Here is a 27,902-nt window from a genome sequence, read left to right as displayed (position 1 = left end):
TCATTGCTATCGGGATATTAGGAGCATTCCATGGAATATAACAAAAAGTGTATCTCGAGCCGGTTTCTCAAACTTACCTACCCCACCTTTAAACTTGGCAATGGAACTTTGTTATTGTATGTTACTGCATGAGTGTGTCAACTCTCACCTGCGCAGCATGAGTTTAGGGTTCTTGCTGTGGACGTATTCCTCCATGAGCTCCAGCAGCAGCGTCCTCATAATGTCAGTGTAGTATTCCAGTTTCCCATGCAGGGCCACCGTCAGCAGAGAGGCAAAGTACACCTTCGCCCTGGCGTTGAAGTCATTACTGTGCTCCAATGTACGGATAAACTACAAACACACAAACACACACAAAAAGAAACAGGCAGGAGATGGGCTCAATTAATGATCTTGATGAAGCCCACACACATAAGTAAATCAAACACAATATGCTTTTGAATTACCAAAAGACTAATGCCTGTGAAAACAATAGCTATCGAGGTAAATTCCTTTCTGCCTCTTAGCTAACGCAAGATACCAATTAGTGGGAGACGAATCACCCACACATTCAGCTAACACCTCAGAGGCCGTTTCTGCGCCAGCAATATTGGACCATTAGTAATCTTCACACATGTCTTTTTTTCTGCCATTTCTTCTGTTTCTCGCTCTCAACACTGAACTCCGCTAACTAAAACATCACAAAGTCCTTGAATCAAAGGGAGAGAGCCTGCATTTAGATGGGTCGCACCGCTATTTAAACACATAAAAGAGCCATATTGTTGCATACTCTTTCATCATGATGAACAAGGGCAGCTCTAAATTAGCAACCCAGTCTCACGGCATTTCGTGTTATAGTCATGAAATTAATTTAATCTATTGATTCGTGTTCACCAACACGATTTTCTAATTTTTTTCGTGTCACACAGAACGATTTTAAAAGCAATGTATTTCTATTGGTAGTGTGTTTCGTGCCTGCACCACGTCTTTTTGTCCGGTCGGGTCTTGGAAGACCAGAAGCTGTGTGGTTCATAAAAACATTTTCTTACTCAATATCTTACCCTAAGCCTAACCCTTTTATTTTAAATTGTATAATGTCAGAGTTTTTTTGCCGTCCACGAGGAAAATAAATGGGGCTCAGAGCCTCAGAATACTGACATCTGTATTTTTTTGTATCTCTTTTTCCTTCAAATTTGTTATTATTTACATTGCTTTTAAAATCGTTCTGTGTGACACGAAAAAAATGCAAAAATCGTGTTGGTGAACACGAATCAATAGATTCATTTCGTGACTATAACACGAAATGCCGTGAGACTGTGTTGAAATTAGAGAGATGTCACTGCAGATGCTCAGGGACGTGGTTCACATCTTTATGCTACTTTACACATTTGATGAGCTTATAGGAGTTGGTTTGAATACAAACAAATGATATCTTGTCAGTTTTTACCAGCAGTTTTTGTATATTGCATGCTATAATGTCTAAATGTTTGTACCATTTAAACAGATTAAAAAAAAACAAGATGGCCATGCTAGCTGCTAACTGCTAGCTATGAGGCATTTGCTACTGGCCCGCCATGCTTTGATCTTAATGCCAAAGTTACAATTACAATGGTTACATCAGCAGGTAATGTGCATTTGGACCCCAATTAGCAAGGTGTTAGCATGCTAGCAGGGACTAATTAACACAAAACATAAAGTTTAGCTGGTATAAGATCATAACAAAAAGTACTGAACAAACTTTTTGAGCTGATTAAGGCGCTACAGGTAAAGTTAGTGGATCACAAAAGTTATTAGGATACATCGACTGAGAAACAAGTGTGTCAATATATTATTTGAAGGCAATACAGTCAATAGTTGGTGAAATATTTCAGTCTGGACTATTGGACTGAACAACATCCCTAGAGCCCTTCTCTAAGCCTGGCTGAGAAGAAAGAGTAAACAACTGAATGTGTTTTAAAAGAGTCAGGCATTATTTGCTTGAGGAACTTGTTGTGTTGGACATCTTTTCTGTAAACCATGTGTATGCAGATATTATCAATGTGAGACTACAGCCGACCATTCAAAGTGTCATGCATGTGCAGTATAATTACATTAAGGAGGAACGTTTTTGAGTTCAGGAGGTTGGAGAACTGGTTGAGCGCCTGAGTCACGATGGCCCGTCGGTCCTCGGGGATGTTGAGCTTTCCTGTGATCATCACATCATTGGCTCCGTCCTTCGAAGGCAGGAAGAAGACGCGGTCGGTGTAGGTTTTGTAGTCCAGGAAGGGGATTCGTCCCTCACTCTGATCGTTGGTGTGGTCCTCCATCTCAATCATCAAGTCTGCAGGATGAAAACAAGACGACACTTTCTCATTCCCTTTTCTAATAAACAGCTTTCTCATTTGCGTGCTGCTCGCCTCTATCATTATTGTGCGAGAAGCAGACAAGGGAACTTTCTTGGGGAAAATTATTGCAACGATGAAAAACTGTTTTCTATTACTGTTGCTGCAAAACTGCTTCTCGTAATGATGATAACACGATGTTAAGCAGGAGAATTTATTTAATTCACAGCAGGACAATACATCAAAGAAATGTAATCAGAGCAATGAAACACTTCATTACTTTATAGCTTCTTAGAAACATCGATCCTTTGAGGGACATTAGTGAAATTGCCAAGCTTTTGCACAGCTGCACTTGGTTGGTACCTGTGAATTCTTTCTTGCATCGGTCCCGTACGCTCTCCTCCAAATTCTCCAGCTGATGTTTCACCTTCTCGTACTCCCTCTCTGCCTGTTGACTCTTTCTCCTGAACACATTTAACAAGCAACACGTGTGTCATCAAAACAAAGTTTGTGAAAGAGAAGGATTTTAACTTTGTTTTGTAATTTTGGAGGTCTAATTGTTGTTCAAAGACCCTAGTTTGAGCCGGCACAATTGGCCACAGTGTTTCCTCTTGAGTTTCCCGAAAATATCCCATTAGCACTGGAATTACTCCGTCACAGTGGATTTGTTGTTCGTGATGTTTTATGAAAATTCAGCAGGAAGTCAGCATGTTTAATTGATGCATGACAGCCTGCGACAAAATGATCCTCGTGCAAACAAATTCCCTTTTTTGGAAGGACCTCTAGGTAAATTGACAGAACTGTTGAAATCGACTATAAAACTTTACAAAAACGACCTAACAATATGTACGATTTTAGAAAATACAGAAGTTCCAAAAATAAATCTGAGGGCTCAAAATATTATTAAAATAATAGGAAAGACAAAATGTTTCTGTATCTCAAGTATGTTGTTTTTAATTACTTGTCTGTGGGAAAGTGTTTCATTGATATATTCTTTATTCTGAATATTTGTTTAGTGGTACTGGAGATGAAGGGACCTTTCTAACCACGAAAATGTAACAGAGACGTTTAAAATAAAGATTTATCGGATTCATATTTGACAACTTTTATTATTTTAAGCTATTTGCTTCTTAACATTGTTTTCAAACTAATAAAATGTTTCATAAGCCCACCATGGAAAATGAAACATTACTTGTGTGTTGGGTCTCAAATACTCATTAAATGCTATGATCAAATGAATAAAAATAACCTCTCATGCAATCTAAAATGTTTTCATAAGAAAATCAATCAAATGTTTTAAAAGGCCTTATTTAACTGTATGGTCAAGAAGCTCAGATAATAAACGTTTCTCCAAATCTCCTCTACTAATGAGATATTAATTAGTTAGATGACCTCATTTGAGAAACAGTGAATGTGACGTTAACCTTAAAAAGCCTAATTACCTGTAGCAGTAGACAGAGATAGCGATGATGAGCAGCATGGGCACAATGACAGCGGGGATGATGATGTACAGTTTCAAATCATTCTTCTTCTCATACTCCACCGAGCCTACCACCCACTCCCCTTTCCCAAACTTGATCTGTGGATAAAGACAGAAAGAAAGAGAGAAGGAATCTTATTATCTGCACAATATTTTAGCCAGAGATGTATTCAGGTAGGTGTCGATGGCAAAGATTCTCCGGAGATGGAGCGAAAACTTGGACGGAGGAAAATCTACATAATTGCCCACGGTTCTGCAGGACCTTTCAGTATTTTTTAAGTGCTTGGGCTATGTGGTCGTGGGTCCATAATAACTGAGCCAATGCATAAGTGCGTTGAGTTTGACACGTAATAATCAACCTTTTTCTATATAGGTATTTTATTGATAGTCCGAGGCGGTGCTTCTTTCTGCAGCGCGCAGACACAGGAATGAGACAATAGCTCTCCAGATATTACCCAGAGGAGAGGTTACAGTATTCATCCCAATTGTGGCTCGGCTATAATTACATGTAATTATAAAAAGGGCCTGTAGCTACACTGAAAACTGTTCAACCAGTGGAAACAATGGGATCCCCAGATATACAGAGGACACGCCTAGAAAAGTACAGTAAAGATTCATGATGCCTGCAGTGTTTCACCTGTCTGTGAAAGTACATTTACTCAAGCACAAATTAATTTTATTTTAGTACTTCTTTTCTTTCTACATTATACTTCTATTTAACTACATTTTCAAGGGAAAAACGTATGATTTTATTCTACATTTTTACTTCGTAATTACTTTACAAAATGGGGATCTTTGGATTTAGATTAAGCTATCCAACAGTATAAACAAAAGGAGATGGAAAGATTAGTTAAATGGTAACTACTTTCATAATCATTTGAGTCATTTTGTGATGTTTCCAGCTCCTAAAATGTGCAAATGTGCTGCTTTTACTCTTAATAATTGAATATACGTCTAATAATTTTAAGATTTGGACTATTGGTTGAACATAACACATTTGATATCATTTTGGGCTCATGCAATCAATTTAGGGAGAATAATAAATCAAGACTAATACACTTAAATTAATCATTAGTTGCAGTCCTATATACACTTTTAACATTAGTAATAATATTCTAATGATACTGCCTAATATATAGTAATATATAAGACTCATTAGGTATTTCTGCTTAATTTACATGTTTACATTTTCCTGATTATAGTTACATGCTTTTAATGGAGTACTTTTCATTGGGGTATCGGTAATTGGCCTAAAGTAAAGGATCTTTATTTGAACTGACTGTTAGGTCGAGCAGCTCGGGCCGGGTGTCTCTGCGGTGCCGTCTGGAGCGGGCGCTGGGCGTGGTGGAGGGCGGGTCCAGGAACAGTTTGTCATCCTGAAGCGTGTTCACCACGCAGGGAACGTCTCCCACAAAAGCTTGAGCCTCTTTGGCCGTCATAGCTTTGGAGAATCCCCAACCCTGAAGGAAAAAGACAGACTGGAATGCTAAAAGTGTCGTGACTTAACTTTATGGGGGAGAAATGAATTACCACATTTGACACCATCAAGAATGATGAGTATTAAAAGCATTTTCATTAGTATTGAATGGGAAGTTTATAACGGCTCATTGCTGTTCCACTACGAGTGCCAAAAGTAATTAGAAAGATTAAGATTATTTTCTTTGTAAGCACATTTCTAAATGATTTATTGGTTAAGACACTGTTGGCACAGCTCCAGTCAATCCTACAGTTCTGGCATTGCAATAAACACTTTGAGATTCTGCAGCACGCATCTGTATCTACAGACATGCTTTCAATTATTCTAATGCAGCCTGCTGTACAAGGAAGGTGAATTCGCTTAAGGAAGCAAGCGTTAGAGTAATTGAAAGGGATTTTTTTTTTTTTTTTTTCAGATGTCTTTTTGACTCATTTACCTTAAGGGCGCCTGTACAAGGAAACCTCAAAGGGATAACTATGGCACTTTGAAACTGACATGAAGAAGAAGTAGAAACAGAAATTCACTGCTGTTGCTGGACCTTTATCATTAACTTATAATTGTTGAGGTCATTTTTGAAGCAAAAAGGCTCAACTGTAATGGTAACAGCAACGTTCTTAACCAGAGAAAAACAGCAATTTGAAGAAATCGCCTTGGAGTTGGTTATAGAAATGAACATTTATCCGCATTTCTGTTTTGTTTTATAGATGAAATGCCTAATGAAACGTATAACTTGTGACTAATTGCCCGGTTGCAACGCTATTGCAGTGAGAATGATCCTTCCAGAGACTATGCCCACTCAGAAATAAACTATAATATAAATTGATGTTTACATTAAGTATCTTACAAGATTAAAAAATGGTGTTATCTGTTCTTAAAAGTCAGAATACATTAATGCTACTAGAATACTTATGCCTCAGTTCATTTGACTTTTCAAAACAATCCCACCCCTGAGCTGAAATATTAAATGTGTTGCCGTTTGCATAATTTTTGTATGCAAAGGAGTCCATCCATAACAGAAGCAGCTAAAGATTGTAAATGTGTTGCAGCCACTGCAATTCAGCATCTTTGACTGTTTTCCCTTAAGTCAGAAAATAACACAATTTGTCCTTATTTCATAACACAGGACGCTGATTCTCAGAAACACTGTGCTGTCACTGCAACATTAAAAGGGGAAGTGAGCACCCTGCACTCACAGTGACGATGATGATGCTGGCCTCAGTGATGACCCTCTTCAGTTCGTTGAAGCTGGGGTCCGGGTAGTAGTCGAAGGGCTTCAGCTCCTTCTCCATGTTGTCCAGCTTGATGATGGTTTTAAAGGGCTGGTTCAGGGAGCTGTTTACTGTTGGAGACCGAAACTGGATGACCGTGTCGTTCTTCTCGTGGGCGACCTAAATGTAACGTAGGGAGAGTCAAATATCAGAACTGGACAATATAGGATTATTTGTTCAAACATAATAAGCAACACAAGACGGCATGAAGAAGGGTACTCAAACAGGATGTTGAGGGATTTTTTATTAATTAAGAAGCATTGAATTCATGTTTTTTGTGAGTGTTTCGGGGGTGGGAAGACGGCGAAAACAATCCTGGTAAGGAAAGTACAATGATGTGTCTCTTTTCAGTCATTCTATTAAAAACCCATTCTGCCGTCGTGGAAAAGCAGCCTCTGATTAATCACAACTCTGAGTCATTCCTCCCAAGGCTTTGTTTATTTGGTTTTGATTAACTGGACGGATGGTGATATTTCTGTCAGTCTCTGATTGTTTCGATGCAGGGCTGACAATACTGCGTGACAGCTAAACCCTGCAGTCCTACACACAATTCCAGTATGTCAAAATGACGAGGCTACTATAAAGTATGAGACTGGTTGTATTCATTTAATGTCTTTTCATATACAGCTCAAAAGTGAATTTGTCTTCCTTTAAGCTGTGAGCTAAGTGCAGATTTTAGTCTCATTCGGACTATACAGTTCATTGCTCTTTGTTAAAAGGAATGGTTTACAATTTTGGGAAATGGAGAATGGAGAAGATTTACACCACTCTCATATTTGACCGTTAAATATGAAGTTAGAGCCAGCAGCTGGTTAGTTTAGCACAAAGAGAAGAAGGTAACAAAATGCTGGTGGACCACTATACTGTCAACCAAAGTATTAACACATTCACAAAGGAAAACTTTGAGTTATTACAACAACAACCAAATCTGAACATTGTGCTCAACCAAAAGCCAGGAGGCAAAATACTTTACTATGTAAATCAACATCTACTACTTATTTATATTAAAACTAGGCTTCTTTTGACCTTAGAAGCAGCTGGGGTTTACAATTATAAAAAAGAGTTGGAGGGTCTTTACAGAAGAAAAAAAACCTCACCACTTTAAGCCTCTAACCTGACCCACAATGTCATCAACATGTTTTCACCACAAGCCAGCAGCCAAAAAGATTTGGGTCTAGTTCAGTGGATAAGACTTAAACCAAGAGAAGCTTATGAAGTTGACCAGCCAAGGCCTTTCAGATAACACCCATACATCCTGCAGCCAGGAGTCCCTTTAAATCTCCTGTCCCGCAGGATGGCAGGGGACCAGGGACGAGGCCAGGAGTGAAGTGGTGAAGAGCGGCGTGTTCACATAATCTCCTGCAACCTTAATGCTGGCTTTATAAATTAAAAGAACACATTGCTAATGCCCCACACTGCTCAGTCCACTGAAGGGCAGGAAGCAGCACAATGCGGCAACTGCTTCAAGTTCCCTGGTAGAATCAATCCTACATGATTAAGTTGGATGAGGAACATAGTTATATCTCAGTGAGGGTAAAACAGTGCTGCCGCTATCTGCAATCTTACAGGTTTTAAGGATTTATGGCCTAAGAAGTGAGATGAAGTAAGACTGGCTTATGGACTCCCACTGATCAGGGAGAGCATGGGAAGTGGAGATGAGTGAATTTGTTGGTGTGTGAGCATGCTTGAGAGTGTTTGAATGAATCACAACTGTGGTGTGGGCTCATGAGTTGTGAGGAGATCAATGGACGGTGCCGCTGGAATGAGGGACAAACAGAAGGAAATGTAGAAACTCTAAAAAAAAATTGAAGCAAACAGAAGCGTAGGAAAGACAGATAAGAGAAAGAGTGAAGCGAGAAAAGAAATGATGACTATTACGAGGAGGATGATCAAAAGGCTGATGGGAAGATGGCGAGGAAAATGGGTATAAATAAAAGGATATAAGAAAACAAATGAAAGACATACCTCAAAGGCTTGCGAGTTGTCTCCTTGGACCTTCAGAACAGCAGTCTGGACAAGGTCAAAGCCTGAGCCGGTCACCACAATGTTCCTCCCTCCACTAAAAACACACACAGACACATAAAACACACAGATGATTACAGATAACCCAGCCACACAAAGGCAAGTTCATTGGGAGCGTTACGGGAAGACAGACACACTTCTTAAATTGCACCTGGGGTAATTTTCACCGGAGATGGAAACAAATTAGTTTAGCCTGCGAGCAGTGTATCTGTTGTCTGTTGTTTTAGTCTGCGTGCCTAATCACATGCGCCTTAGAGCTTTCTATTGCACAGAAGAAAAAAAAAGGTATGTGCCTAATGCATCCATTTTCTGCATAAGGCAGTTTGTACAACATCAAAGACTAGCATCGCCCACAGCAAACAATAAGTAAGTATGGAAAAATGTTCTGCGCACAAACACAAACAACAGGCCTACTCAGCAACTCTCGGAGGACAAATCATACTTTAAAACAAGTAAAAGGGTGTTGGTATTAATAACCTTTACCAAGGTTTCAGACAGATAGAAGCTTGGAGTGTAAAGAACAACGCAGGTTTCTAAGTGTGCAATTTTCTATAACAGTATGTCTCTATAAGCCCTTGTCAACAAAGCTGCTTTTTCTTTTCATTGTGCCCACTCTTCTTATAAAACAAATGTACAATGCAAGCTATTTGAAAGGGAAATTCATCTTCTGCATTATTCTGTATTTGACAGACTTCGAGTTTTACTCAAACTTGAATTCTCTTCACTATGTCAGTTCATTAGATTTAGAAAATGCAGAAATGAATGACTTTAATAAGGAGAGGGAGAGTGAGCCTCCAACAGCTTTCCAAACAAGGAACCCAACAGCCATGCTGATGATGCTCAGCGTCAGTATGCTAATGGTCACAATAACATCGCTAACATGCTGATATTGAACAGGTACTATGTGTATCCTAGTTACAATCAGAAGTTAGAGTGGCATTCGTTGTGTGGGTAATTTGTAATTAAGCAACGTATTGGACACATTTCTATTTTTATCTGATATCGGTGCAAGATAAAAAGTCAGAGAATCACCAAATTAAAAACAATTCATCCTTGGGTGGACATCAATTTCTGGACCAATTTCCCTGACAATTGAACTAATCACATTTAAGATGTTTATTTAAAAACTGTCAAATAAGAACCTTGAAGTGGCATAACATAAAACTCAAGACATAACCATAGTAAATGGGATTGAATCATTAAATAACATGGCAATACATCGTACAAAATCTTTCAGTTTAATTTAAATGAACGGATCCTTCGCAGCTAAACATTAGATCTCACATTTTAAACATTTGTGTTTAAGTCCTTCTGAAGGTACCAAAAAAAAGAATCCCTATAGAGATGGCTAAGTTCTCAAATCTCTAGAAAAGTAAAATGTGACAGGACATGGACAAAAACATGAAAAGCCTCAAAATCATTTTTCATTCAACATTATAAGTTTTCAGGTGAAATGAAAGAAAACATGCTGCCACTTATACTCACCAGACAAAGCTTGTTTTGGGTTGATGGTCCATCAATTGGGGATTTTCCAAGAATTGGAAGACACTTGGGATGGATGTTGTGGTACTCTTTCCATACTTCACTGTGACGGAGAGAAATAAGGAGGGCACCTTATCTGTTCGATATTCTCCTGTCCTGCAGGTGATTTCTTCTCCAAAGTGCTCCCTGCAAAGACAAGGACATAACACTAACTGGCTTGTGGAGTGGGGGTCGCACGAGGTCACTGTGTAGTCGAAGCCAGCATGGCAGCAACCTGACAGCTTGTTAAATCTTGGCTTTGCTGCTCCTCTAGCTCGTTATTTTCCCGTTACCTCTGCCTAAAATGTCACCACGGACTGGGTTTGACAGAACAATGGTGGTCACAACAGCCAGGCAATCGGTAAGAAAAAAAGAATCCTGCTGAGAACACTAGAGTTAAGGTCAATTCCATTTTTTGCTTCAGGAATATGAAAAAAAATCAATTTATTGGCTTCAAAGTGTTCATACTGTAGTATGTGCATAGAATACAATGTCTGAATAACAAGTAGCACTTATCATATGATAAGACTGAATTGAAAGAGAATTGAAAGCTTTGGCAGGGAATGACAATTATTGAGGGAAGAAAGTGCTTACACAGTGCAGTCCACCCCTCCGATGGTAACCTGGACATCATCCTTACTGCCTGTTTCCAGAGAGTGACCAGATATTGTAATGAGGGTGCCCCCAGCTTTCAGACCTCTGGTGGGTGTCACCCCTTCGGGAATCGGGTCCTGGTGAGGGGGGAGAGGGGGTGAAGGGGGCACAAGATACAGCATGAATACAGAAGCTCCAACCCCACATGATCGCTCACACAATGCTGATCATTTACACACATCTCCTCTCAGCCTGCCTGTTCTCATATTCTCTATTAGAAACATTCACACACACACACTCAGACAAGCACCACATCTGCCTCAATTTGCTGAGCAAACAGTTAGGCGGAGCACTCCCCAGTGGGGAAGCTTTAGCGGAGCCGGAGATATGAAAAGCCAGTTTAATACTATAACAGGCTACCGCGTAGCTATTTGAGAGGAAGGGGGCGTACTGCACAGCATCTGGTTAAAGAGGAATGCATACACAATCTGTAATGTGACAGCATCTAGGCTCTACATGTACAGATACATTAGGGACTTGTATTTGACAATTCCACATGAGTGGCATAACCTTGATTTGTTCGGTTAGGGGTCTCTCTGCAGTGAGGAAATGTAAAAATACCAGAGACTAACGAATAACCAAATCAGATGAAAGCTTTTGGATGAGTTTATTTTCTGAGTCTGAAGTTATATGCCTCCATACTAAGCAGCAGCTGAGGAGAACGGAAGATTGTGTGTGTGTGTGTGTGTGCGTGCGTGCGTGCGTGTAAGGGAGAGTATTTACCCTGTAGGTGAAGTACATGGAGGAGGTTCCTGTCTTTCCCCCCTTCACTTCCACCTCGACCTGGCCCCAGGTTTTCGTAGGATCAACAGGGCCGATCTCACACACCACGCTGCGCATGACAATGAAGAAAAGAATGAGAAAAATATACAAGAATGGAGCTGAAACTAACAATCATTTAAATATCCGTTAATATACCAATCATTTTCTATCTTTTTTTCTGTAAAATATTGAAAATAGGAAAGAAAATGTCCTGGAGACTCAAGGGGAGATTATACATATTGTTCATTACATTTTAAGTTTTTGTTTATTCCAGACTTCACAGTTTTATTTTCATCTTGGAGCTGCTCCATTGAAAAAATGGCCTCATGCAATCTGCATCAAAATGTTTTCATTCAAATGAGCTAGATATGAATATTACAGATATTGGCAGACATTGAATACTGCGTCTTGCTTTAGTTAATTGGTGAAAAAAGCTAAGGTAATTAAATAAAAGCTAGTTCATCTGACTATTTAGCACATATAAAACGCAGTATGATTTTAAATGCCAGATTGGCTGCTACAAGCGTCGTAGAAATTGAGCCCTTTGGGAATTTTAGCACAGTGCATTGTCCGGAGTTTACATGGAAACATGGCATATACAAAACACAACATGTCCTTGAGGAGAATGTGTTGCTGATGAAAGAGGTCAGCATAAAATGGCAATCCTTATTTGGGCTAACATGGGAGCCAGGAGAAGACAGGGTAGAAATGAAATATCACAGTTGAAAAGCTGTCAAATCTCAGAGCAAGTGAGAAACAACATGCTGCAGACCGTAGAGGACAGCTAACAACTCGATGAAGACTCAGCAGGGCTGTGAGCTCCAGAAGTGGATGATTTAAGGGAGAAAAACATTCCATCTGGTCCCATAAATCCTGCTTTATGCCTCATCATGCAGATGGTGGGGCAAGAATTTGTCATAAAAGTGGATCCTGCCAGGTGTCAACAGCTCTGCTTAGTGGCTGTGGGGCTACAATGTGGATTTTTTTACTTTTCATGGACTACTTGAATGAAGTGAACACCGCTGTGACTGAAGTGTATTTGCAGGAGTTAGGTTTTTTTCTTGGTGGGAAGGGACTGTCGGCAGCATGGAGAGACCACCAAAAAGCTGTGGCAAATGTGTGATAGCATGTTTGGTGAATTTATAACTCAAATGATCCAGGCTGCAGTTCCCATTTGTGGCCGCAGGCAGTTCTAAAGATCACATTTCAGCAGAGACCCAGCAGTGGTAAGGCAAGGCAAGGCAAGTTTATTTATATAGCACCTTTCAACACAAGGCAATTCAAAGTGCTTTACAAAAATGGAAGACATTAAGAAAATGGCATTTAAAATCAGTCATTAAAAAGAAAAGATAATAAAATAAACATTAAAAGAAAAAATACATGGATAAAAGTTACAGTGCAGTTTAAGATGTGAATAGTTCAATTAAAAGCAGCGGCAAAAAGAAAAGTCTTCAGCCTGGATTTAAAAATAGTCAGAGTTGCAGCGGACCTGCAGGTTTCTGGGAGTTTGTTCCAGATATTTGGAGCATAATAACTGAACGCTGCTTTACCATGTTTAGTTCTGACTCTGGGGACAGAAAGCTGACCAGTCCCTGAAGACCTGAGAGTTCTGGATGGTTCATCATTTAGCAGGAGATCAGAAATGTATTTTGGGCCTAAACCATTCAAAGCTTTATAAACCAGCAGCAGTATTTTGAAATCTATTCTTTGACACACAGGAAGCCAGTGTAAGGACTTCAGAACAGGTAGAACATTAACTTGAGTACAGTAGTTTGTACAATATGAAGTACAATTTTTTAGTACTAGTTTCTTATTATGTTTCAAGTGTCTGGGTGTTTTTAGAAAGTTCCACACTTTTCATTTAAACCTCTCAGTTAGTTTTACATTAAAAGCAAACATACTGTAAGTGTGTAGCAGAGCTTAGTTTCTTTATTCTTTTCTACCACATTAATCATTTCAAAACCCCAAACTGTGTATATAGTTTAAATCGGCTCCACCCTGACCGACTACAGCAGAAAAATAATATTTACACACTGATGCAATCTTATAATGGTGTATATAGTAATATATCAGTGACAGGGCTGTTATCCTGCACAACTAGTATTACACTTTTGACATTTTTTGTATGTTTTGCAGATAATACATCTGTACGAAATAGGATTCTGGATGCAGAAATGCTACTTGTAATTAACTATGTGTGGTTTTACTCACAAAAAGGGATCAGAAAACCTCTTTCACCCCTGGTACTCAGATTAATAATGTAGCATAATGAGCTAATTAAAACATGCACCATGGTTACTTTGGGGAAAAGCAAAGCTCGCCTAGGATGATAAGGTATTCAGAAGTCAACCAAAATACTTTTTTTGAAACCCTGCCCAGACACAGTTTGACAAACAGCGATCAATAGAGACAGTGTGTGTGCTGCTCATATATTTGCATAAATGAATCAGAGTGTGTGAGTTGTACCTGGTGGAGACAGAGTACTTCTCCTCCTGGTGGATGCAGGGCTGCCCGACCACACTGATGCTTTTAATGTCTTCCTTGTGAATGCCGAGGTTGGTGCCGCGGATGGTGATGGAGATTCCTCCCCGCATGGGGCCGTAACGAGGGATGATCTGGATGGGGGAGAAGCAATGGTGGCGGGGAGTGGGTGTGCGTGTTTGTAGGAAGAAGGGATTTGAAATGGATTTAAACAGATTAGTTGTGCAATAAGAAATGTACAAGAGATTTACATAGTCTGTTTCAGTCAGCTGAATAGTTTCAGTGTTTAATATTCACCACCATGCTTTATGTAAGAGTCACGTTTGCATGTACGTGTGTATTACAGCCCAACTAGCCCTCAATAAGAACAAAAAAATGACCCCGATATATGGGATTTCATGTAGAAGTATAATAATTTACAGCTAGATGTTAGAAATGGCAAACATAAAAGTAAACATTGTACAATATTGAAATCTAAATCATGTTAACTATTCCCTTCAAATAAAAACTAAATGTGAAGTTATCAAATGTAGAATAGAAAAGTGTCTACAGCCATGCTAGCAGCTTCCCAGAGTGAAAATTGCATAGGAATCTATCTAACAGTTGTTTAGATATTTCAGTCACTAACAACCTAACTGATCATATTCATAAAAATGCATGCAACATCTTGCCAGCGCACACACACCGACTGCGATTGATCTGGCGGATGTGTCTGTCAGGCTGTTGTATGTATCGCTCATAACCTCTGTCACATTGACATCAGCACAATTACTGATGGATTTTTGTCAATGACAATGAGGCACAAACAATTAGGTGAGCAGAGAAGGAATTGATCCAATCTAAATGTGCTGCAAATCAGCTCAACACGACCTCAGGAGAAGAAGACTTTCAACCCCTCCGTGCACTAGGAGAACGTGGAGAGGCCAATAAAGTGCTGCGATCAATAATCCAATCACAGAGAGTCGCTGCTTTTACACTGTTACGCCACAAGCCTTTCAGGCATGTAATGCTACCAGTTCAAATATCAACATAAAGAGATGAGGGCATTGTAAGAACTCACGTCAGTTATCTGGGGGTCGGGGCACTCGGTGCTGAGAGGGTCCTCGGGGTTGCACAGCTTCTCGTACACACACGCCCTCTGCTTGGCGCACCACACACACTGGTACTTTGGGTCTGCGTTCTTACACAGACTACAGTCCTCTCGCCCCATGGAGCAGTTGTACAGGGTGACTGTAAGGGGGAAACACAAATATCAAATGCTTTAGTTTACTTGTTTTGTTATACTTAAAAAGTCCCAAAATGTTTCCTGTTCATTCTAAGGTCCAGATCCAAACCCAACGGGGAAAAGAGCTTTTGCAGTCACGGCAACTGGACTTTGGAATAACCTGAGGGGGTGAGGGATTGCTATTATTTATGTTTTACTATTTTCTGTTCCTCTGTGTTTTATAATGTGTTTAGCTGCTGATTTAACAGTTCAGTTAAATGTGTTCTGTATTTATGTAAAATCAATTTGTAACTGGTTGAAAGGGGCTGTATAAATAAAAAAAACATTATTATTATTCATTAATGAATAGTGTGTCTTCTAATGACTTAATTTACATAACGAAAATGTAAAACCTCACAATGACCCTTGATCCTTAATATTCTGTAAAAACCTGTGGGTGATACAGTCATTACTGCGTCATTTTCTGATAAATATTCAATTAAAGATTAAAGGCAGCCCCCCCAGGTCTAATGGAGGCTCCACACTGGCTCTGTGCACACACAGGGCATAGAAAATAAGGTCTACGAATTCAAATGTGAGCGATTGTACCGTTCAGCGTGCTGTCCATCCTCTTCCCCGACTCCTTGTCCTTCATGTAGAAGAGAACTTTGGTCTCTGGTGACTTGTCGTAAGAAAACTAAGAAATTAGCAGAAAATGAATTATTAATAACGATCCAGTGATTAATGGCACTTAAGCTCCTCTCAGCAAACAGTGTGGGCTGCCGCTTCCTCATGCCAAAGAGAAGAATGGAAGGGAAAAAAATGAAACCAAGTCTGGCGTATTTTCAGCGGAATAAATCAATGTTGGGAAAGAACATAGCTGAGGGCTAGGTGCTGTTTGAGCTTCCTCATCACAGCATGGAGAGTGGAGAAGGAGCTGAAATTACAGCGGAGAGCCTGTCCATTAGAGGGAGCTAGAGAACATTCAAAGTGGACTGCTGTAGGCTGATTTGATATATAACCCTTCCACATAAAGTCAGATAGTGTAGAGTTTGGAAATATTTTGGCATCTGAAAAATATGCAATCAAGTAGCACTCAGAATCAGGGTTGCTCTGTATTGCAATCCACAAATCAGCTATAGTTCAAGGAGCTGTGGTAAGTGGAAAGCAAATTGGTCAGACAATTTCGGGGAAAGGAACAAAATCATCAGTTCATTGTGGATACAGGGACACGGTCGAGGGTCTACAAGTCAGTTTCAAGTAACCAGAGAACAGCTGTACTCACATCGAAGCCGCTGAAGGTGTAGAACGGTCCTTCCTCAAAATTGACCTCCTCTTCCACATTTTTCATCAGCTCAGTGCCAATCGTGAAAACATGACCCTGGAGAACCACACAATTAAACGTTTAGAAACATGGTGAATTGATTTATGTCCTATTTGAAAAGAAATATTCTGTCTGCAGAATGGCTGGCTCCTATATTTATTCTTGCAACTGCTATTCATAATGTGTTCATAAATGCAAACCAGCTGTATGTATATACAGCTGCATAAAGAGTTGAATACTGACATTCAGTGACACATAGGTGTATGCATCTACCTGTGAATTCAATAGGTTTTGTGAACACACCGTACCTCCTTTCTGTTCATTGATCAGTATTTGTGATAGTCCTGAATCCTGAATTACACGGTCCGTGAGGTGTGCTGAAAATTGTCCTTTAACCAAAGACTTTCTTGTCACCTTATACATTGGTTAAATTGTGACCAATCCAGTTCACTGTTGGCCAAACGCCATACTCAATAAGTGTTTAAAAGAGCCACTTAGTTTCCTAGAAATGCTTTAAATTCTGTGTCTGTGCCACTTTACCTGGTAGAGGTCCAAATTGATCCCCTCAAAGCTGATTCGAGTCCTGTAGCCCACTGGGATCAGCACAGGGTCTGGGTTCTCAAACTGAGGACACTTTGCTCCCTGCGAAGGCATCAAAACAAATCTGTTACCCTCACTTTCCATCATTTACATTTTTAATATGCCAAACACTTAACAGCCAGCCTCTGCAGGGACAGATAAGTGTATCACTGAAACATCTGCTGACTTAGAAATTGATATCCTTCACCCCTAAAGTATTTGTCACGCAAGATGGTGCCAGCTGATATTAGGATTTTAGTTTTTTTGTTAACTTTCGGGGGAAGTTTGGATCGTTCAAGCATTCTGTCATATGTGGTGATTAGATAGGAAAAACAACTTCTGCTTGACTTGTTCCAGCATTTATCAAATGCATGATTTCAGAGAAAAAACTCCTTGACATGCCAATGATGTGATAACACTTAAGAAGACTCACTTGACGGTGCTTTATGATGTTGGTAGTGACCGCGGTGTCGTCCATATCGCTGCAGGTGTGGTCCTTAGTGTTCCACTGGCAGCCCCAGGAACTCGCCACACATGACATGCACCTGAAAACACGCGCGGAAATATATGCACATAAACACCAAAGATACGAACATGCTTTTTGCACAAATATAATAAGCAGCCACACACACACACACAAACAAAATCTTAAAACATGCAAACTCATCAAAGAGTGTCCGGCACAAAAATCCATGTTGCTGACAACAAAATGGATCTCTGCAACTTCACACAGGCAAAGCTCGTTCATCACACATTCCTTGGCATGAAAGAAATGAAGAAAGAAAAATAAGGAGGGGGGGGAAAGAAATGGCGAGATCGACTTTCATTTTTTGATTAATGAAAAGGAAACTGAGGCAATTTCCTCGGCTTGGAGAAAAGGAGGAGAGAAAATGCAAGAAGTGCATTCCAAATTACCATGCATCACAATTTACAAACAGAGCCTTGATCTCTCATCTGTTCATGCACGGTGATACATTTACATCAAGGTTGTCGGCGGATGCTGTGTTTAGTGTCACTGTGTATTTTCAGTGAGTGACAGAGCAGAACTGATACATTAAGAGTCTGACTTACGGTGTGTTTTCAGATTTCCTCACTCTGGCGGCACAGTTGTAGAACTTGAAATCTCGTGTAGCCAACTCCACTGTCTCATTGACGAAAATCCGGACCGGGACAGCCACAAAATCTGATGACACAGCAAGGGAAAGGTTAAAATGTGCTGTTTTTAGAACATAGTTTTAAACATTTATGAAATGGGATGGTGTCATTGGGAATTATTCTGAATATTCCTCTTTTCATGATAAGACAAAACAACCCCAAGGACGAGACATTCTGACTCACAAGACATGACTTTTAAATAATTTGTGACCGAGCATTACCTCAAATGCTTTTATACTAATTATGTATTAATGCAACGAGACTTAGAGTCTACAGCAATGCTAGTGGCTGAGTAGAGCTCTACTTATGCACAGTGCTTTGAAGCGAATCCTAACGTCTGCTAACGTGCTCACAATGATGAAGTGCTAAAAACAGTTTAAGTTACAACCTGAAAGATCAACGTTTCCTGGATGTGTTTCACAAACAGTGTGAACACAAATAACAAAGCTGTTAAAACTGGATTTTGGAAATGAAGGCACCTCGAAAAAATTGGCCACCAGATCAGCGAATAATGCTGGACCCGATTAAGTTGATCTTGTCTCATTAGTGGTGCAAATTCCCTAACAAATCAAAAAGAATTAAATTACAAAACAAAAACGGCCATGAAACATTTTGTTGGCCCCTCGGTGTCTGGGACCCTGGGGCAGTTTTCCAACATTGGTGATATTCAACCTTGCTTATAAGTGAGAACAACAGACATTTGCAATGAAAAAAGATGTATTAAAAAGCGATCAGGTTATGAAGGCCGTACCTTGGTCCTCAGGTGTATGTGGAATAAGCGCAGGGCTGGGTAGATCGCAGGAGACCTGACCAGAGTCAATCATGGTGCCTTCACTGTCATAGGACGTGAAGGAGCAGCGCAGACGGTCAGAAAGCCCAAGTGCAGGAAGAGATGGGATGCTGATCTTCACCTGCATACAAATTAAGATGGTAAGGATTTGGAAATGGCTGAAAATTAGTTTTTCTCCAAAAGGATTCATACCCGAGTAGTATCACCTTAAATGAAATGTATGTCTCTCCACTTTGTATATTCAAACATCTCTGCGAAATAACAATTTTTCCTTTTAAAGACAGGAGATTGATTGATTGCCTTGGAGGATATATAACAAGTGATTCAGAGAGGGAGTGACAGAGAGGTATTCACAATTGGAATAAAAAACCCAACTTGAGAGAGAAGGTGCACAAGAGAGGCTCTCCATCTTCAGGCTGCGAGCACAATCAGCCAGGTCGGTTATAATAAGCCAGTTTGGAGTTTTCTGGAACGGTCGATACAGACGCGGGAAGACCTAGAGCCCAAGGTCTCTGATTCACGATGGAAACTGTTCATTACTCAGGCTGTGCATGTTTTTGTGACGTGCGTGCAAGAGGGATTGTTTTTCGGAGCTTGAGAGCCAGAGAACAAAGACAGAGAGAGTGGGAATAGAAGCAGCACCGTACCTTCTGAGTCTTTCTACAGGAGAGATTGGGGGGATAGAAGGAGACGATCTTCACACATTGTTGCCTTGGGCTCCAGAGCCAGCCATTCTTCTCCTCCGCCCGGCGGCACTCAGACCTCCTGGTACACCTTCACATGGGAGGAAGGACAACTCCCATCAGCCTCTGCTCCATAACCACTCAACATTTTACAAGGCCTACAAAAGTATTTCCTCTCTGTTAATAAGAACTTCATGCCAGGGTCTGTGCAGATTATCAAGATCAAGTTTTATATAGATATGAAAAACACTAAATGGCCTCTGTGGGACTTGGTCTTGCTGTGTGAAATGTATGGTATAATGTTTTGTGTAATAAAATAGCAGTGTAACAATGTGGCGTATTTGTCAACTTTTTTACATTCTATAGACTCAATAATTAACCAATAAGGATTATTTTAAACCGACCTGAAAAATCTCTACATTTGACAATATGCAGTGTGATTTAATAACATCTTCAGATTTCAGCGCTTTTTCGTCATCATCAATCGCACTATTCAAATTGGCAGTAGAAAGTGAAAACACTGTATCAGAGACACACATGTCTTCATAATGTGCCAACAAACAGGAGCACACAATATCATTTAGCCTCAGTGGAAAATGATATTGATTAAATTGTTTTTGCAAGAATTGAAGAGAGAAAAGCTAAGGATTATTTTCAAAGCTTCAGTTCTTCTCATGAAAAGTTTTTTTTTGTCCGATTTACAACATCAAAACCAAAAGATATTCAGATAACTACATAAAAGCAGCCGATATATCCCATTCAGCTGGAATCATCAAATGTTTTGTTTGTGCATTTCCAGAGAATATGACTAATGGATTCATCTGTCAATATTTGCACCTTCAAAACGTAATATAGTGTGTTTATTGTTTCTGAATACGTGTATCAACAACTTCCAGAGAGACAAAAACTGTTTTTCTGCTATTTATTTTCTCCTTCGCATCACTTCCTTGTAAAAATACATGATCCATACTGCCCCTTTTACCCTGCAGACCTGATAAATATAGTCTGATGAGAGTAAATGGCACAGACTGCCTTCGCTGCATGAGCCTGACAAACAGCTTTAATTCCTTACGGCTGCACGGACAACAGGAGACGGAATATAAACACCAAGGGGTACTAAAAGTGTCTGCAATAAAACACAGAACAAATACCCCGCTGTGTTTTACGGATGGAATTGCATGCGTGGGCGTTTGTGGTAGTCTGTTGCTGTGTGCATGCATTTAAAAGTGTGAATGTGTGCATGTGTGTGTGGAACTCACCTGCCCTCCAGGACACACCAGCCACAGTAAGGGTCCCTCAGTTCCACACATGATTGGCAGTCTGTCTTTTGGAGGCACGTCTGCACCGGCACCTTGGTGATCTGGAGCATAACAACATGAAATATGATCAAACTGTTCACCTAAGGGGAGACACTGCACAAAAATACGAGGCATTTAAAGTTGGGCTAGACATTATGCTTGGTTTGTTGCAGGTGTGCAGAGTGGGAGTGAAACACGTCCTGTCAAAGCACACAGTCTCTCATGTCTGTGCCCCGTACTAAATGACTAAAACAATCCCCTCAGTCTACATGCTTAATGTTTATTCTACCCAGTGGTGGATGAATACAAAATGTGTGACTTTCATTTACTTTACATGTGCTTGAGTGCTTAAAAATTGCCGGTTTTGCCAGGTGCACAGAGGGGTACAGAGGATATAAACTTTTCTTTAATATAATCTATTCTCTTTCCCCAACTATGAATCAGAATAACAATAGACTGAATGGAAAGGGAAATTATTTGCAATGTAGTCTTATTATCACGTTACAGGTGGTTCAATCATCTTTCAAAACATGATCAAATGTGTTACGGATTAAAGTATCCAACAATTCATAACAGTGCGTAGTTTTTAGGCTCAACCACCTACAACATTAATCTGCTGCATATTTGTTGCATTTGCAATTCTTGATTGTGAAGTGCTCATCTGCTAATAATACCTATGTCGTTTTTAATGCAAGGTTTATATTCTAATTAATTATTCTTACATTTAGTTTTATAGCTATAACTTTTTTTGGGCTCCACTGATTGTTCCTGTTACCATTTGGCAAAAACCCATTAGTCACTTTATGAATTTACAGCAGTCATTGACAGTTACTCTGCTTGTGACATACTGAGCAAGTCACTTAAACTTTGATCTATTAGAGCTCGAGTCATCTAGCCTATATGAACTTGACTAAAGGAAATCGATCTCTTCCTATCTGTAAAATCTAGTCAGACCGTATGGGAATAATACTCCCTTCTGTGTGTTAAAGCCATGTGATGGAAAATATACGCTTCAATTTCATCAAAAGAGTCACTTTTAACTTTTTACGCATGAAACTGTGACCTAAAGATTTTTTCTTTAGGATTGAAGTCTATTTTTTTCCATCGTACATGACTACAGTGATTGTGTCTTGGACTCTGAACGCTGCCAAATTGCAAGTGACCTGAAAGCAGTGAACGCCTCCCTGTGTAGACACGAGTTATATATTTGGTACGTGTTACCAAAGAGCCCCGACATACTCACTTTTGTCTCTGTGGTAATGTAGAGGTGGCTTTGACTGCGGTCAAAGAAAAGATTCTTGTTGACCTTCTCTCCAATCGTGTTGCTAGGAGTCTTACTGTACATGTATGTCTCCTCAGTCAGGTGAACCTGGAAAACAAAGGAAAGTTAACACCAGCAGACTTTCCTACAGTCCAAATTATTTCCTCTGTTTATATGATCCCGAATACAAAAACAAATATATAAAAAGATAGTAGAATAGAATACACAATGTGTGACGTTTATTTACTGTGCTCGAATGTGTTTAAACATTTTCAATTTGGCCAGTGAGCAGAGGGGCAGGATTCACATTTTTCTGTGACAAAATATATTCTCCCTTCCCCTGTTCCCCTCAGGTAAGACTGAAAAAGAAGTGGAGCAGAGAAGAGCAGCAGATCAGGAGATAACTCTACCTTAAAGACCTCCCCCTGGGTGTTCCCCAGGAAGGCGATGGTGTGATCATTCTCCACAGCGACGGCCACAGCGGTCAGAAGGCCAGACTTGGTCCACACCGGTTCTGGCTTTAAGGCGGATCTCGGCTTGCTGGCCAGAGGGGACGGCAGGAAATCTGCACCACATTTGTTGTGTTCCAACGTGTCTTTCTGTAAAGAAATAGGAAGGTAACAAGAGGATGATGACACATTGTGAATCCTTTAATCCAAGAAATATGAGAGCGAATCCAAGGCCTTACAAGTCTAGGTATTGAAAAAGCTATTCATCAAAGGGAAGGGAAAAAAAAGCATCACCAATGGGCCAGTTCTCTTATTTTAATCAATATAAGAATAAACGCAGAACAGAAGTCAGTCATTTTTGTAATTTGCAAGTTTGGGATAAGAGAGTTAGAGCTCATGTTAATACTAATTTAGCAACAAATTACTCATATATGCAAATGTATGTTCTGTGTTGCTCTACAAGAACCTTCATTAATGAGATATACACACATAATGAACAGTGGCCTGCTTAATTTATGTATTATTAAAAGTACTGTTCACATCGCAGCAGCCTCATGGATTATATTAGATTTCACAAAGTCAAGTTTATAGAACCTACCTTTGTGTTTACATCATTATCTATAATAGATTTGTGAAAAACATTTATATGTCAACTTTGAAAGATGACAGTTATTTTCCCACTGCCGCCTTTTTGGTATTATTTTGGATGAGTTAAGGGAATTGGGAAAAGAGACATGAAAGATGTGTGAGACAGGAAACAACAATGAATAAAAGGCTGCGGTAAACATTGAGACATTAAAGTAAACAGTGGCATATCTATGCATTATTATCTTTTTAAAACTACTTTTTTTCAATCTTAATTGACTGACGCAAAAAACAAACACTCACCGGCAATTTTGATGTGCAGAATTCATCAGTTTTCGATGAGTAGGGGATGTCTACAGCAGGATACCCAGAGATTTTCCCCGAGTCGCTGTAGCAGGCGCTGATGATGTCCACCAGGCGCTCATTGATGCGGTGGAGAGGGTACATGCAGAGAGCGGAGGTGTTGTCGTCGTCATCTGGACTCGCCACCACGAACAGAACTTTGCTCCAGGAGACGACCTTCCCGTACATATTTGATTCAGTCATGACCCGCGCCAGCTGTTTGCCCGGGGATGCCACGTACGCAGCTTGGACTTTGTTGTATCGGTTATCTTTGCCACAGTCTAACTGAAGCTCCGTGTGGGAGTAGTAGTGGTGGTCGTTTTCGCAAAGACGCGACACAAAGGTCAAGTTCTTATTATCCGTACCGTCAAGTGTCCTCGAAAAGAGGAAATAAACAAAACCATCAGCTTTGAAGGCAAGGCGGAAGTCGTGCAAGTACTTGGGAACAAATGGCGTCGTTTGTACCGTAGAAGCCTCGATGATGCTCTCAAACACGACCCATTCACGGAAATCCTGCAGGATTCGTGTGCTGATGAGTTTTGTACTGTCCAGGCTTCCGTAGCCCTTCCCAACAAGGAACACACTGAAGGAGAGCTCCTCTTTGGAGTAGGTGGACATGACGCCCACCACGTTCACCGTGTCCTCTATGCTAGCAACGTAAGTCCTCTCTCCTTTGCTGTCACTGTAGTACAGCTGCTGCTCCACGTTGGTGAGGTTGAGGAGGGAGCAGATGCCCCGGTAGCGGCTGCCGCACACTATCAGTGTCCCGTTGGACGGGTGGACCAGGAGGAGCTTGTTGAGGTTGGGCATGAGCTTGGTGTCCTGGCAGGCCGAGGCAGGAGGCGTGCAGGTCCTCGCGTCCTCTCTGGGGCCCGTCTCTGCACGAGCCTCCCTGTGGAGCGAGGGCCCCAGCTGGTAGATGGTGTTGACCGCCCCCAGGTAGATGCGTCCGGTCTCGGGGTCTTGCACCACATTGTTGATGGAGGTCTCTGAGGTGAACTCCAGGATGTTGCTGCTCTCCTCCTGGGCTCGTGAGGCTGACTGGCAGAAGAGGAAGAGGAGGAGGGAGACCCAGCTGGCCATCTCTGGAGAGAATAAAATGAGAGAGGTCTTTCATTATTAATGCAGTTAAAAGCACACGTAAATGTACATTAACCATCAGCAAACACAAATGCAGAGTAAAGTAGTAGATGTGTGGTTAACATGCAACACTTAACATACACTCATGCATGCGATGATCTAATGGTCTAACACTAATGGTCGTGTGGATAAACCAGATGGCCCAATCAAAAGGGTTTCAGTTGGACACTTACAGCTTTTGCACATGACAAACTCGAGTCAGAACATATTAATTTGAAGGACTTTTTAACTTAGCTAACTATCTCCTAGCTCTGGCTACATATTACCATACATAGAGAGCTGGTTTTATTCTCATATAACTATCAGTAAGAAAGGGAAAGTGTTTATTATCCAAAAGAAAGGATGGTTTGCTGAATTGTACAACGGATTGTTTTCTCAATGACCCTTTAGCATATCTAGCCATGCAGATAATTGATTTTATTTGGCAAGGATTTTAGATACCTGTCTCTCAAATGTTGGAAGCCACCCAAGACTTTCCCTGTGAAGTGTTTAATTTTGGACCATATTTTTGGAAGGAAATGTAGTTTCTATGAGCGAGGTGGGTGGATGACCCAGAACAACTGGCATGGTTTATGATAGTCTTGAATTCCTTCGACATATAAAATGTTCAAATGCTTTTGGAATACTTTAAGCACCAAAAATACAAATCTCATCTCGGTTGCAGATATCTCAGACCGATACATGGCAGAAAAAAAAACAATTTGCAATTCATTTTGTTATCCTGAGTCACAAACATGAAGCAAGCAATGCCTCAAGCTACCATTGTGTAGTGCAGCTGTTTGTGTGTGTCTTCCTGCTCCAGTTCTATAAAAGGATGTATTATTCTGTATTTAATTGACTTAATATCATAAATGATCACTGGTGAAAAATAAACCGGCTCCACGTGGGGGTAAAGGAGGATTTTAAGCCGAGAGCTAGATCTCAAACCATAACACAATAAAACCCTATTTAAAAATCTTGGATCTGTTCCAACTTCATTTGCATTATTCTTTTTTTTCACCTCCAAGCACTACAGTATGTTCTCAGGAAGTACACTGTTTTGTCTCAGGAAACATGATCACACAATATCCCAGGAAAATACAGACGGCATCATGTACCGCTAACAGCAGGAGCCTGTGCAGTCATCACTCTCTGCCGTGTGCCCAGGCTGTGGTAAATATGGAGCTGCAGGTGGCTTCCTACCAGCTATTTCCCACACAGCAAATGTGTGTCTTTATTTGCATGTTGGTTTTAGCTTTATCAATATCCTCTCTCATATTACACCTTGCCAGTCAAATCCACAGGCACATTTGTCAAACTGAAAACCCCTGATGAAACTTCCAGGGGGGGGGGAGCTTGCCAAAGCTGTGTTTTGTTATGTAAACCTGTCTTACCTCACTGGACTAAGTGGGGAGACCACTGATTAGACATGCTCCCAAGGGGAAATTGTTAATTTCACTGGCAACCTCCATTAGTATTTAAGTGCTGGCTATTCAATTTGATGATTTTATTTGTCCTTCCCGTTTACTGCGTCAGTCCTTATAAACCAGCAACCAATTTCCCTGTATAAATGTATGGAGCGATTTCCAATTTATAGCTTTAAATACTTAAAATGAAATATGATAATTAATGAATTAATATTATTCTCCAAGTGAGAAAATAAAGCGTTCTTTCAACATAGAGCAAGAAAACACATCACAGTAGAATTACAAAATATAAATATGAACCTGAAAATGAGCATTATATAATTATGAGGGAGGGGTAGTCAGCATCTTTTCAAGAATCATCTAAGAGGAACAGACAAAAAAAGCTTTTTATTTGAGTTTCCCTGCGCATTAAAAGAAACATGACTGGAACAAGAAGTGTTCCTCTGGAGTCACACAACTTAAATCACAAAGACAGTTCTGCTGGCTAAGTTGAACGACAATTACAATTATGTGTAAGCTTTAACAGGCGCCAGAATAACTCACTTTTATGAAAAAATGCATGCCCTGCAAAATGTTGCAGCCTCAAAATGAAGACATCATAAACACACACAATGAAGCTGCAATGACAAAGAGCCGTGGGATATTGCAAAAACGTTAACGGTGACACGCAGAGAAAATGGCCTTAAAAATGATCACACACTTAAATGAAAATCTCTGTGAGGCAATCTCTGAGCAATCACCTTGTGCTTTGTACAAGTGAGATTCACAAAGCCTTACTTACGCTGTATTTAGGGCAGGGCTGGCAACATGTAATGCTTTATACAGTAGCTTGTATGTAGATAGATCTTTACAGAAATATAACAACTATTTCCGCCACAATAAAGTTAATGCTTGAATGCACTGATTGTAATAAGTAAGATCATTTGCTCATTCTTTGACATTTAAAATGCGCAGGTGCAAACGTTGAGGGGTCAAACAGTGACCTACATCCTATTTATTGCTTTCCACCACACTCCTAATGTATTTATTTATTATTATTCTTTTTCCAACTTGGTTCTGTCTCTTGAAAGTAAAAACTAAAAATGCAGATTTAATCAGAATTACTAGAATCAATTCTTAGTCATTTTACCATCCAGACTGTGTTGTATCATTACAATCTGCTATGTGATAGGCTCTTGACGGTTAAACAGTTTTGAATAGACAGGTTCATGTAGTCGAACATGCCACATGACCTTCAATTGGTTTTGTTTTGTTTGTGGAAACACCTGGCAGGAAAATCCAGTGTTTTGTTACTTCATAAACGGTCACATAACAATTCAACCTGTGCATCTACAAAATGTCTGAAATCAAACAGCAGCTGTTTGCTTTATGCTATCAATTTTTTTTTCTGTTTTTGAACACAACAAGGAAGAACATACTGTCTAAATATTAGGATGTGATTGTAAATATGGACAGTAATTGAAGCATGACTTCCTCTCTGAATGTACTTTCATTGTATGCCATCCGCCAAAAAACGTATAATCTGTAATCCTATTAATTTGCTCGGACATGATACAGACCTCACATAGAGACTTAATAAAAAAATGTTAATCAAATGTATTTATATAGCCATATATCCAAATTACAAATGTGCCTCATGTGCAGCGAACAAGCAGGATCCAACAAGATGGATCATGTGACTAGCTTCTGTGACAGACATTTACTTGATTCCTTTGTCTTCCAAT

General features: G+C 40.1%; 1 protein-coding gene across 2 annotated transcripts in view; it reads right to left on the bottom strand.

Annotated features, from left to right (window-relative positions):
* Nucleotides 1-27,902, bottom strand: part of plxnb2b (plexin b2b) — a 115,798-nt gene that overhangs the window by 14,929 nt on the left and 72,967 nt on the right. For both annotated transcript variants that reach the window (XM_034149423.1, XM_034149424.1), the window contains exons 4-26: nucleotides 23,594-24,717; nucleotides 22,667-22,855; nucleotides 22,239-22,364; nucleotides 20,957-21,057; nucleotides 19,662-19,788; nucleotides 18,976-19,135; nucleotides 18,141-18,252; nucleotides 17,503-17,614; nucleotides 17,031-17,132; nucleotides 16,452-16,547; nucleotides 15,776-15,863; nucleotides 15,023-15,192; nucleotides 13,948-14,096; nucleotides 11,443-11,551; nucleotides 10,660-10,796; nucleotides 10,030-10,212; nucleotides 8,488-8,581; nucleotides 6,448-6,642; nucleotides 5,058-5,237; nucleotides 3,740-3,876; nucleotides 2,661-2,761; nucleotides 2,067-2,296; nucleotides 149-330 (exon numbers count right to left, since the gene is read on the bottom strand). In XM_034149423.1, coding sequence (XP_034005314.1) covers nucleotides 149-330; nucleotides 2,067-2,296; nucleotides 2,661-2,761; nucleotides 3,740-3,876; nucleotides 5,058-5,237; nucleotides 6,448-6,642; nucleotides 8,488-8,581; nucleotides 10,030-10,212; nucleotides 10,660-10,796; nucleotides 11,443-11,551; nucleotides 13,948-14,096; nucleotides 15,023-15,192; nucleotides 15,776-15,863; nucleotides 16,452-16,547; nucleotides 17,031-17,132; nucleotides 17,503-17,614; nucleotides 18,141-18,252; nucleotides 18,976-19,135; nucleotides 19,662-19,788; nucleotides 20,957-21,057; nucleotides 22,239-22,364; nucleotides 22,667-22,855; nucleotides 23,594-24,715 — 4,202 coding nt within the window. In that variant the 5' untranslated portion in view covers nucleotides 24,716-24,717. The remainder of the gene's footprint in view (nucleotides 1-148; nucleotides 331-2,066; nucleotides 2,297-2,660; nucleotides 2,762-3,739; nucleotides 3,877-5,057; nucleotides 5,238-6,447; nucleotides 6,643-8,487; nucleotides 8,582-10,029; nucleotides 10,213-10,659; nucleotides 10,797-11,442; nucleotides 11,552-13,947; nucleotides 14,097-15,022; nucleotides 15,193-15,775; nucleotides 15,864-16,451; nucleotides 16,548-17,030; nucleotides 17,133-17,502; nucleotides 17,615-18,140; nucleotides 18,253-18,975; nucleotides 19,136-19,661; nucleotides 19,789-20,956; nucleotides 21,058-22,238; nucleotides 22,365-22,666; nucleotides 22,856-23,593; nucleotides 24,718-27,902) is intronic.

Source organism: Trematomus bernacchii, unplaced genomic scaffold (genome assembly GCF_902827165.1).
Source record: "Trematomus bernacchii unplaced genomic scaffold, fTreBer1.1, whole genome shotgun sequence".
Classification (NCBI taxonomy): domain Eukaryota; kingdom Metazoa; phylum Chordata; class Actinopteri; order Perciformes; family Nototheniidae; genus Trematomus; species Trematomus bernacchii.
The sequence above is the reverse complement of the archived record's forward strand: the minus strand, read 5'-3'. Positions and strand labels throughout refer to the sequence as shown.